This window comes from Elgaria multicarinata, chromosome 2 (genome assembly GCF_023053635.1).
Source record: "Elgaria multicarinata webbii isolate HBS135686 ecotype San Diego chromosome 2, rElgMul1.1.pri, whole genome shotgun sequence".
Lineage (NCBI taxonomy): Eukaryota > Metazoa > Chordata > Lepidosauria > Squamata > Anguidae > Elgaria > Elgaria multicarinata.
In genome coordinates this window covers 79177213-79189795 of record NC_086172.1, presented here as the reverse complement: position 1 = coordinate 79189795, position 12583 = coordinate 79177213, and the positions used below count along the sequence as shown (strand labels likewise).

Sequence of the window (12583 nt, the reverse complement as noted above, 5' to 3'; positions counted from 1 at the left end):
TGCTCCCATTTTATCCAGAGGGCTAAAGACACAGAACCAGAACTCCCAGTCTGAAATGGCTATCTGTGGACATAGCTGGAGATGTTGCTCTATCCCTACAAATCTATACTGAAAGTCCATTTTGTATAACTTAATAATTAGAGCCACAATCACCTCAATTTATTATCAATAAAGACTGCACTGGATCCTTAAATATACCTTAAATCATTCCCCTGCTGTTCATCATGGTTAAATACAGGCAGTTCACATGGGTTATGGAAACAATAACATGATATCACTCTAACATGCAAATAAAGGCCTATAAGATTTTAGCCCTGTATTTCCTGGTTTCCAGATATTTCTGAAAGCCACATAAACACATACTTTTAGGGTCATTTCACACAATCTCCCTTCCCCCACTCCCACCATCACAGTGTTGTTGTCCCCACAGTCACTTTGTGGTGAGATCTGTGTCAACATTGATTTTGTGAAGGGGCATAATGCATGGTTATTTTTAGACTTCCTGAATGATAGTGCCAGAGATAGCCTAAGTCATTTTGATGTATGAGGCTGAAAAGGGATATGATTCTCCCCAGATCTACCCCTTGTGTCAAATCATCATGATCCCATCATGGTAACGTTATATCCCTGTTGCATATTTATACCTCATAGGACACACAATGACATTTGTTGCGGGATTTTGGATAATGTGCAATAAAATGCAGGATCTAACAGTATATGGCATGTGTAATGTGCCCCAAACAGTTATCAGTGCACTTCAATACCACTATAAAGCAGTAGTGTAGAATGATGGAACAGGAAATAATAATTCAATTTGCTGCCCCGTGGAAACCCTGTAATTGTCAGCCTGATGCAGGCTGCCTTACCCCTGACTGATGGTACCATTGGCTCAGGGTGGTGGAAGAAGTCTCATCCCCAGGTAGCTCTCACCATGAAGTGGTTAGTGGTGGTGGGAAATCCCAGGATGGAAAAAGAAAGAAAGGAAGGAGTGGTGATGCAAGTGCATTCTGAAAGGATTCTACCCGTTAAGGACAGTTTTACCTGCTATCTTCCTGGGTTTGGTAAGATGGCATGAGAACAGTGAAGGTCCTCTGTCTCTTTTCTCTCCCCACTATCCACTGGCAGCAATGTTCAGTACCATGTTTGGTCCTATTTCTATGCATTATTTTTTTTAAAAAATTACACATTTCAAAGTACGTTAACTATAGTCGGTGCGCACACAAAAATCTCTAGGAAATAGTTATAGGCTTTATAAGGGTGGCTCCCCTTCGGGGAACATTGGCTTTGTCTTCTTATTGAACATGCCAGCTAGGCATCGGTGTCCTTATGTCCACTTTCAGCACTATGGGCATTAGTATGGTGGGTCTGGGTGCAGTGACGATGTGTCATCAATGAATGTCCTTGGTTGTGTCCATCTGGTTATTGGATCCATTTCTAGGAATTGGATTTGCAGAATGAAGGACAGACACATTAGATTCTCCTCCTACCCCCTGACTTCAGCTTCCAATGTGGCCTGGAAAAATGCATCGTCTCTTCTTCTTCTTCTTGTTTAACTCTCATGTGAATTAGTCCCTCTACATATGGCTTCGGTGTTGGCGTGGGTAGAGTTAAATGAAATGTTCTTACAGTGGTTTTTGAGGAATGCTAAATGCACTGGGAGAGTAAAGGGGCAGAATCAGATGGGATTGCCAGAACCATTCTCTCTTTCGGTGCAAACTTTCCCCACTCTAGTCATTTGTGATCAAGTGGAAGCAAGAGTCTCCACAAGAACTAAGATTCGTGTTTCCTTCTGGCCTCTCACCCACTTGTGCCAGGCCTTGGTGCTTTCAGTCCTGACTTGTAGCACCATCTGCTGCAAAAGCTTTGAGTATGACATTTAAAATAAATAAATAAATAAATAAATAAATAAATAAATAAATAAATAAAGTGAAACCAGGGCCAAGTCACAGGAGACTTCATTGGTTGAATGCTCATTCCATCTGGGCCTGCAGACCTCTACCTGAGAAAGTCCGGCGCCTTGCCAAATTGCAATTCCCAGGATTTCTTAGGGAAAGCCATGGCAGTTAGATTGGAATAACACTGATATAATGTCATAGTGTAGATACACCTCAAAAGTATTGAAGAAGCTGCAGATACCATGAAGAATTTACTATCCAAGCCAACAAGGGAACCAACTAATTTTATCCCCATTAAAAAGCTGTCTCCAGCAAGTTGTAATCCTTGCAGCTTCTTGGTTTTCTCCATAGTCTCCACTCTTTACCTCCATGGCTAATCTAGCCTTGGATGCATTCACTCAATGCAAGTCTATGAATAGCAATCAGCCCAGGTCTACAGTCCCAGCCAAACTGCAGTAGCGCCTCTCCACCCCAACTTTGCTAGATCGTGGAGGGTCCCTTCCCTTCTGAGTGACACAACCATGGAATATCCTACAATTGGACTGTGACATAGTGATTATATGGGTATCCTTCTCCAGCCAGGCACTCTTTGATAGGCCACCTAAATCAAAACCATATGGCTAGCAGGAGGCCAGTCACAAAACCAGCAGACACTTGTGTAAATTGTAGCACCATCTATACTAAATGATTAGCAGCTGGGATGGAAAACAGTTCAAACTTGAGGTTTATCCGGCCCTCATTTAAGTCTCTAAAGCCTTCCTGGGGATCCTGATAGAACTGCAAGCACTTCCTGAATACATGAACTAAAAGAATGGGCCACTGGAACTTGTTAGAGAGGTTCAACATGCAGTTTCTCCATCCTTGAGAATGGCAACACTCCAAATTGCCTCCAGCGATGCAACCATGGGATGAGAAGGTTAGGAAGATGGAGAGTTTCAGACTTCCTAAGAGGAACATCTTTGAGTTTTCCATGTCAGTCAGTGGTCAGGCATGAGATGCATGTACACATGTAGATTTGAGTAGGTAGGTGGTGCTACAGCTATGAGTTCAAGGCATTGACTGGGAAGGGTGCAACAAGAGCATGTGAATTGTGTGTGTGTGTGTGTGTGTGTGTGTGTGTGCTGTATAGAAGCAAAAAGGAAAGAATGAAGAGTGCTTTGAGTGTCTATCGATGTGTTTCTGCCATTTCTCAGGACATGGGTCGCTGGCTGTTTCCAGTGTGAAGAGCATTATACAAGGCACACTTCAGTCTCCCTACCTTGCTGTCCCTGTGCCCCATCCCCAGTAAGAAAGATGGGTGAATGGCAGTCTGACGCTGCTGTACAGGGTTTGGTGGGGAGTGAGTGGGGAGGGTCAAGGAAATGGCCCAGCAGGGGAAAGGCAAGTCACTTTGCTTTCCCTGAACATGATAGCCCTTGGCTCCCTCCCCCTCCCTCAGTAGCGAGCAACGCAGAGGCAGGAAGGATCAGGCCATGTGGCTATATCTCCTCATCCTCACTCGCCTTGCTCCAGCGGTGGCAGCAGTTGGCTGTGATGCCCAGCAGGAAGTTGGTGGCCACTGAAGCAATGGAGACCACAAAGCCCACAAAGGCAATGAAGAGATAGTCATCCAGGGTCAAGGTCAGGTGGCAGGCCTTGAAGCTCTCCTCGGTCAGGGAAAACAAAGGGGCTCCTTCCACCTCGGGTGGCTCCCGGCACTCTGCCAGCTGAGTATCTGAAACAAGAGCCAAGGAGAGGGGTAATGCAGGCTATGCACAGCAAACCTTGAAAAGGATGGTGGCTTCTCCTCCCTTCACAAACCCATTTCCTCTGACCAGCTCAGAAAGAGGCTGAATAACTTCAAGTGAAGTAGAGCACTGGGGAGTTGGTGGGAATACATGGCTAACTTTTTCAGGACAAGCTAATTCTGTGGACACCTAGAATTTTGCCTGGAATCCATGGGACGTGTGAGCAAAGAACAGATTTGAGCTCTTAAATTCAGCATCTGAAAGTTAAGGTATTCAATACATGCAAATGGCCACATTTGTCTCCTGATTCCGCTGTTTTGTACCCTTTGTTATTCTGCTCCCTTTGTCTAAAAGAGCCTCTGCCTCTATCCTAGCATGCAAGGAATCATAGAATCATAGAATAGCAGAGTTGGAAGGGGCCTACAAGGCCATCGAGTCCAACCCCCTGCTCAATGCAGGAATCCACCCTAAAGCATCCCCGACAGATGCTTGTCCAGCTGCCTCTTGAAGGCCTCTAGTGTGGGAGAGCCCACAACCTCCCTAGGTAACTGGTTCCATTGTCGCACTGCTCTTACAGTCAGGAAGTTTTTCCTGATGTCCAGCTGAAATCTGGCTTCCTTTAACTTGAGTCCATTATTCCGTGTCCTGCACTCTGGGAGGATCGAGAAGAGATCCTGGCCCTCCTCTGTGTGACAACCTTTTAAGTATTTGAAGAGTGCTATCATGTCTCCCCTCAATCTTCTCTTCTCCAGGCTAAACATGCCCAGTTCTTTCAGTCTCTCTTCATAGGGCTTTGTTTCCAGACCCCTGAAGACATAGGAAGACATAGTCTAAGCTGGCATTCCCCCTGATGTACTAGGTTTCTGTGTTCAGGGTGTGTGTGTGTGTATGTGTACCAGGGAGCACACATTCAAAGCTTCAAGCTCTACCTGAACTCTGGAAAAATACAGTCCAGTAAAGATAGGTATTTATGAGGCTTTGCTGTCAGATACGAATTGGTTCTAAGCACACTGGGGTCTGTCCCATATGGTAAACACCACGTATTGCTAAATACGCAGTTGCATTAACAAAAAGGCACTGGAAAGTTTGGCCTTGACATCCCAACAAAAGAGATGTAGCTGTACAAGGCCGTCTGCAAGGGGGCATTTCCATGAAAAAAAAAAAATCATAATTAGACACAACCGTTTGATGCATGCGGCTGGGTAAAAGAACCAAATCTGATCTGACAGTCATACCATGCTCCAAGTGAGAGGACGCTGCCAAAACTGGAGACGGATGGCATCCTTCCCCTCCATTGTCTGCTATATATCCATCAAAGAGATGCTTGGAGAAGGGACACAGAATCAATATTCTAATTAAGGATGCTCTAAGGAGATGTGGGTGATTGTTAAAGCAGGGCTGCCTTCTGCTGGCTTTGCATGGGCAGGATTTCCTGTCCCCAGGGCCTGGAGTTTGCAGCTTGTGCGATAAGCAAGAAGGTCAAGGAAGGACTATAGAGAGTTTGAGAGGATGCTGATTTATGATTCCCTATGAAATCTGGGGATTGGTCACTACAAGGACACACAGAGAGAGAGAGAGAAGCATGAAGGCACGCTACAAGTGCAGCTTGTACAGCACATCTCATTCCCATCCAGCTCTGCCAGCATCTCAGTTTTAATGGACAGAAAGTCTCTGACTGTTTTCAAAAAGCCATTTGCAGCATGGAGGAGCAGACAGAGGAAACCTCGCCGTGTGGTAATCTGAACACGTGGAAAGCTGGTCATGTCTATGTGGTGAAGTGAGCATTGCCATCACTACCCATGTACCCAGAGGTCTGTTTAAAATGCCTCATTGCCTTTCTAAAAATCTCCATGTGGTGGCTCGAACTCCAGACACATTGGCGAGGTGACCATCTGCATGTGTGCTCTTGGGAATCTTGCAAGCGGAGGGACACTTGCTCATGGTGATTCTCCATTCTCTGTGTGGTTGGAGCTCTCCGTATGGCTTGAGATGCCACAAGTGTTTTCCAGTAACCTCTGCACCCCATTTATTTCTTTGAAATCACCCTTTGTACCACCCCTGGAATAAATAAGTGAGACGCATGTATGTGGGTAAACTAGGGCTGCAGCAGCTTTAGTCACATTAGTGAAAGGAGATCTATACTGCAAATTGTTAGCTGTGGAGGAACTGGCTGAGGCAGGAGTTACCATATTTCTTCGATTCTAAGACACACTTTTCCCCCATATAAACATCTCTAAAAACAGGGTGCGTCTTAGAATCTCAGGTGCATTTATTATTTCTTAGAATCAAAGCTTTTTTTCTGTTGGTGGTACTGAAATTAGTGTGCGTTTTACAATCGATGGCGTCTTAGAATCGAAGAAATACGGTACCTTGCAACTGCCTCCTTGCATACCTGGTTAAGGCTGAGGCTGGTCCTGCCCTGAGTCAGAAGCAGGGAATTGCTTGCTTCCACCCCATCCAGCCAACACATTGAGATGTTTAATCCCTTAGCCCTCAAGTCCCAGGATTCTATGAGTGGGATCAGCCCTAAAGCAGGGATGGGAAATGTGTGGCCCTCCAGGCGTTGTTGGATTTCAACTTCCAGCATCTTTCACCATTGGCTATGCTGGCTAGGGCTGATGGGAACTGCAGTCCACTAACATCTGGAGGGCCATACATTCCTCACCCTTGCCCTAAAGGGATTCCTGCATTCCCAAAGCCCTGAATGGCAAATCTCACTTCCATGGGGCCTCAGGACACACACCAGTGACAGGCCACAATCTCCTTTTCTCCCACTGTCCTGCTGTTTGGACCAACCTGTTTAACATTTGACACCAGGCATTACAAAACCTTCCTCCAAGGATCAGTGTAGAGTAGGTGGAAAACCAAACCGAACCCTGGCTTCCCTCAGCCCAGCCCTCCCCACCCAAGTGCCCTCCAAATGGACTGCAACTCTCATGTCATTCCCAGTCAGCATGCAACTCTCAGCATAGGGAGGGGTCATAGCTCAGTGGGTTACAGGACATGCTTTGCATGCAGGAGGCCCCAGGTTTGATCCCTGGCTTTTCCAGGTAGGGTGAGGAAAGACTCCTGCCTGAAACCCTGGAGAGCTGCTGACAGTCAGTGTTGACAATGCTGGGTTAGATGAACCAAGGGTTTGATGACTCAGTATAAGGCAGCTTCCTAGATTCATTGGACATGCTGGCTGGGAATGATATGTAGTCCAATACATCTGGAGGACACCAGGTTGGGAGAAAACGGCCTCAGTCAATTTGGTCCACAGACAAAACATTCATACTCAGACACAAAGCAAGTGGATACTCCTACACTGACATTCATCTGGGCAGGTGGGCAGGTGCTAACATGATCCCAGCAAAGAATGGCATGGGCTTTTATCACTTTTCTGGACTCTCCCCCTGCCAGCTTGTGTGCAACATGGCCCAGGATTGAGAGCAGCAGCCAGACTTTCCAGCAGCAGCCAGACTTTCCTGGACCTTCACAAGTGAGACTATGCACCTTGGATCCTGCACCCTGTCCACCTGATCCCCAGGAGATGCCACTCTGACACAGAGGAGTGGATCTCAGACTGTTCTAGTGAGTAGGAATGCCTTGAAGAGCATCACTCCTCATCACCCTGACCTCACCACCCAGAAGAACCCAGTGACTGTGGGCAAGGACACTGGCCTTTTAAAAAAATCAGATGCAGAACTTGAGAAGCAGCAGCTCTGAGAAGGACTCTACTGGCCTGGCTGTAACAGCCTGCCAGTTGCGCTAAATGAGTGCTGGAATAACTTTTCTTACTCAGCTCTAGGATTGCTGTCCATTGTCCTGAATCTGAGCCAACAGCCCCACAGTTCTGTCTGGGGTTCTGAACCTGCTCTATTCCAGAACTACTTCATTTGTTGCCCAAAGCTTAGCAGGGACCATGGAATCTGCAATGAAACAGGACATGCACATCCACATACATATACACTTTGGTGACTTGCCTCCATCAAAGGTAGGTGCAATGTCACCCACCTTCGGGAAAGAGCGCCTTGCCCAACTCTTTTCCGCAGATGCAATTTCCTCCCTGTTCTGACATACCCATTCTGTTCTCCTGCTTGCCACATGGGAGGCTCACATGATTCCGGATCCCATATGATTCCATCGACCCCTTTGATACTTCCCCTGCCCCTTCTTGCAGTTCTGGAAGAACAATTCTGACTCGCAACTTAAAGCAATCGAATTAGAAGGAGGGTGGCCATTTTTGTTAACCAAGCACAATATATTTTTAATGTGAATCTATTTCTGGCAGTCTTCACTGATCATAACAAAGGATGGAACAAAGTACTTAAATTAATTGATTTTCTATTTGTGACACTGTAATTGTGAGACATAGTATTGTCTGATTTATAATTCCTGGTAAACAGCATAGAAAACACTACTTCTTGGCACACCAAATCTGAATTGGGGGGGGGGGGGAAGAGCAAATTCAAAAAGCCATGATCCAACAATACTCTTTAACTTTCTTAGCCTCATAGGATTTCCCAGAGAGAATGACTGCTCTCCCTTCAAGTTGAGATGGTGATCCAGCACTTTCCCCAGGAGTTCACAGGGACTTAAGTGGCAGAACAGAGAAGGAATCCCAAACCTGACACTAAGAACTAGACCATCATTTAATTTCACCTACCTGACATGCATCGCTGGATCCTATTTCTCAACCACTTCAGCAGTGGCTCCATAGTACAACCACACACCCAGGGATTGCCGCCAATTTGAAGAGTCACCAGGCCTGTGAGTCCCTCCAGGGCTTCCAGGCTGAGGAAAGACAGACCTCCATAGCTGAGATCAAGGTCACGTAGTTGGACCAAGCCTCGGAAAGCCTGGGGGTGCACTTTCCTCAGCCACGGATTGTGGCTCAAGTCAATCTGCACCAGACTGTAGGCCTCCTGGAACATGTCAGCCACCACATGAGTCAAGTTGTTGTAGCTCAAGTCCAAGTGAGACAGACGCTTGGATGTCAAAAAGAGTCCAACAGGTAGCTCAACGAGGGAGTTATTCCTCAAGTCCAACACCCTCAGCTCAGAATAGCAGGTAAGGTATCCAGGAGGGATGGTTGCGATGCGATTGTGAGCCAGGCTTAGGTTCCTGGTGTCAAACGGAAGATCTGGTGGTACCGAAAAAAGCCGAAGCCCACTGCAATCCACAACCTGACTGCGGCATGTGCACAGGACTGGGCAGCCGGTGACGGCACTGGCAAAGACCACCACCGCTGCTACCAGGAAAGGGCTCAGTATCATGGCAGGGTAGCAGTGGGGTACAAACTGCTCTCCTCCCAGCTGGAGATAGTCTGCACTCATTTTGGCAAGCTGAAAGCTACATGGTGCCAGACAGGCCAATCAGGACGGGAGAGCACTGGGTGGAGATACAGCCCAGCAAATGGGAGCCATGATACAGAAAGCTTGCTACATTCTGGCTGGGAGGAAGGTAAGACATTGAACCCCAGTCTGTCCTGATCTTGAGGCACTTGGAGGAGAAATATGTACCATAAAACGGCTCTAACTGGGTGAGAATCTGATGGTCTTTAGTCATTTATTTAGCTGCCTGAATAACTTTTTCCTGTAGGAGGGTGAAGTAGAAGAGAGAAATCTATCTGCATACATGCACATGTGACCTTGGTCTATAGAGATATTAAAAATGTGTGGTCAAAATAATGTTGGTGGCTTTTACCCGGTGTTTGTTAATCATTAGAACTCTTGAACTTGAATTAAGAGAAAATATGTTCTTTTCTTGTCTTTTGTTACCTTGTGTTATGTCTTGCTGATGGCTCTCACAAAAGTCCTTATCACACCAGAAAAATATAATCAGGTCAATAAGTTTTGCTGCCCCAGTAAATCCACCTGCAGTTCCATGGAACTGAAAGAGTCTTCTCCCGGTGTCATTAGAAAGGACCATTAATAAATGAAACATGGGTCTGCAAGGCTCTGTGCTCAATTTCCATGGAAAGGATACTCTTGAAAAACGTGCTGCTCTACTTGGGTCAGTGAAACCTTCTTTGAAGGGTCAGGAGGAGCTAAGGATGGACACGAGCCATGTAGGAGTCCAAAGTTTCTCTTGTCTGGGAAGAAGGTTGGCAGTCATTGTTCAGTTTAGGAGAACGTTCCATACTTTGGAACTACTGAAGAGCCACAGAATTGGCTGCATGGATCCATGGTGTCCTCTACTTGGAAATGCTGACATGGAAGCCATGTACAGGAGAGAATGAAGATGTCTACACAGTGCAAGCAGATTCAAAGAGCAAGGGCAAGAGTTGTGATGCTGTCCTTTAAGCCTGGTTTTCTTCCCCAGCAGGCAACAAGAGGACTCCTGCAGAGCAGCCTGCCAATGGAACATAATGGGGATCAAAGATTCAGCAAAAATGTCATTGATCAGTTTATATGCTTTCCCTTGACCCTGCTGTCTTTGGGGGCATTCTTGCACTCTTGTGCATGCAACCTGACATAATTCTATAGTCCACCGCCTTCTTCAGCCTCCTTTATTGCCCACTATGCATTATCCATGAACTACAGCTCACTTCTCATCTGAAACGTTTGACTGTGACATCTGTCTGGGAACTCCACACAGCTTTATCCATGCACTCTTGCTATTGCAGAGAAGCACAAGAAGAATGGAGCAGGACGAGGGTTGCGGCTTTGTTCATTTGGCCAAGGGGTGGATTTTTCATGAAGGCCAGCAGAACAAAATTAAATGCTAGGTTCAGTTTCGGCTAAGACATAGGGAATCATAGAATCATAGAAAAGAGAGTTGGAAGGGGCCTACAAGGCCATCGAGTCCAACCCCCTGCTCAATGCAGGAATCCACCCTAAAGCATCCCTGACAGATGCTTGTCCAGCTGCCTCTTGAAGGCCTCTAGTGTGGGAGAGCCCACAACCTCCCCAGGTAACTGATTCCATTGTCGCACTGCTCTAACAGTCAGGAAGTTTTTCCTGATGTCCAGCTGGAATCTGGCTCCCTTTAACTTGAGCCCATTATTCCGTGTCCTGCACTCTGCGAGGATCGAGAAGAGATCCTGGCCCTCCTCTGTGTGACAACCTTTTAAGTATTTGAAGAGGGCTATCATGTCTCCCCTCAATCTTCTCTTCTCCAGGTTAAACATGCCCAGTTCTTTCAGTCTCTCTTCATAGGGCTTTGTTTCCAGACCCCTGATCATCCTGGTTGCCCTCCTCTGAACACGCTCCAGCTTGTCTGCGTCCTTCTTGAATTGTGGAGCCCAGAACTGGACGCAGTACTCTAGATGAGGCCTAACCAGGGCCGAATAGAGAGGATCCAGTACCTCATGCAATTTGGAAGCTATACTTCTATTAATGCAGCCCAAAATAGCATTTGCCTTTCTTGCAGCCATATCGCACTTACAGGTTCTAGTTCTGCATCTCACACTTTGTTTTTTGGGCTCTGGGACTGCATGCAACCTTGACAATGTGTCTCAGTCAGAATGACCTACATTACCTCCTACTACTCCAGGCCCAGCTGAAGGGCACCACCCATCCACAGAGGTCTGTTGAGGCATCTCCCTCCTCCCTCCACTACAGAACAGCTTGGGGCTTCCCTTCACTTGCCTCTCATTCTATGGGGGACCAGACCTGTGTTACCAGTGTCCCTACATCTCTCTGGACTATACACTGCTTGACAGACACTCTTCCCTGACTTGAACCACGCTTCCATTCTAGCCTTCTCCTTCAGAGGTCTCCATCCCCTTCCACCGCTTTCTTCCTCCTGTACAGCCCTCTACTCTCTCCTTCCCTGTTTTCCTTCGTCCTCTGCTTCTCCTGAACAACCAGAAAGCAAAATCATTTGCCTGGCTGCCTGGTGAGTTCACATCCTACTTGCCCTCTTGCTAGCCATCCTTTTCATAACCTTGCACTCACTGCTTTCTCTCCGGACACCTATGTGGGCGCATCCCTTCTTCCAGGGCCCCGTCCATCTTCACCCACTCAGGCACACCTTGCTCACGCAGCAGAGTGAACACCCCAGACATTACTTTTCCCACAGAGTCCCAGCAAGCATAAGGTCCCCCTTCCTTTCTCTGCCCGCCGCATCGTCTATATTTTGTTCAAAGGAGATACTTACTCTGAGCAGAGGATTTTATTTTTCTTTAGCTCATCTCTGGTGCCGACTTGTGTTGTCTTCATCCATCAGGAGTGCCTCTCCTTCATGAGAGTTACAATTTCTTCCCATTCCACTGTGCTCCATTCAGCCTTCTCTCATCTGTATCTCTGGAAAACAAAGATGCTGAGGGAATATCAGCCTCTTGTTGAATTGCAGTTGCTGTACGTGTGCGTATGTATGTATGTGTGTGTGTGTGTGTGTGTCTTATTTTGGCCAGGTCTTTTCCCCACCTCCTCTTCCCTCCTTCTCTTTCTCTCCCTCCCTTTCTTTCTTTTTTTCCTTGAGGGCCAGGTACTGACGTTTCACTGTCTCTTAGCAACTGCCTCCTCATCTCTGAGCAACAGGAGAGCTGGCTGCAGACCCCACTGAGCTGAGACAGGCAGGCGGGCGAGAGGGGGGGGAGCAGTGTGGAGAGAAAGCAGAAGGATGAAGCAACTGATGGAATAAAAAGTGCACCCACGGGATCCCAGAGATAGGGAGAGGAGAATGCAGAATCAGGCAGACAGGGGGGCGGCTGGAGATCGTGGGAGACAGACATGGGCATATATATATATATATATATATATATATATATATATATATATATCAGACAGGGACATGCAAATACACACACATGCACAGAAATATGGGTGAAAAATAGGCTGGGAATAGATGGTGAAGAAGCGGCTTCTCACTGTGGCTGGTGGTTCTTAGAAGAAGGCATACACTGCTACATGGGAAGAAATGGCTTGCATCTTTCTACAGCGGATGGCCTTGAGAAGTAATGGGCTTGTTTAGACAACACTTCAGGCTCTCTGGTTAGCAAACTTGTGGTTCTCTGGGGTTAACACTAGCCAT

The 12583-nt window shown here is 46.8% G+C and overlaps 1 protein-coding gene across 1 annotated transcript; it reads right to left on the bottom strand.

The window, feature by feature from the left end:
- Window positions 1-2443: 2443 nt before the first annotated feature.
- On the bottom strand, window positions 2444-9272 carry LRRC55 (leucine rich repeat containing 55). The gene is made up of 2 exons (XM_063118703.1): window positions 8271-9272; window positions 2444-3609 (listed from the first exon to the last, which is right to left on the bottom strand). The coding sequence occupies exons 1-2, from the start codon at window positions 8938-8940 to the stop codon at window positions 3374-3376; spliced, it is 906 nt and encodes a 301-aa protein (XP_062974773.1). The 5' UTR covers window positions 8941-9272; the 3' UTR covers window positions 2444-3373.
- Between the last annotated feature and the right edge of the window lie 3311 nt (window positions 9273-12583).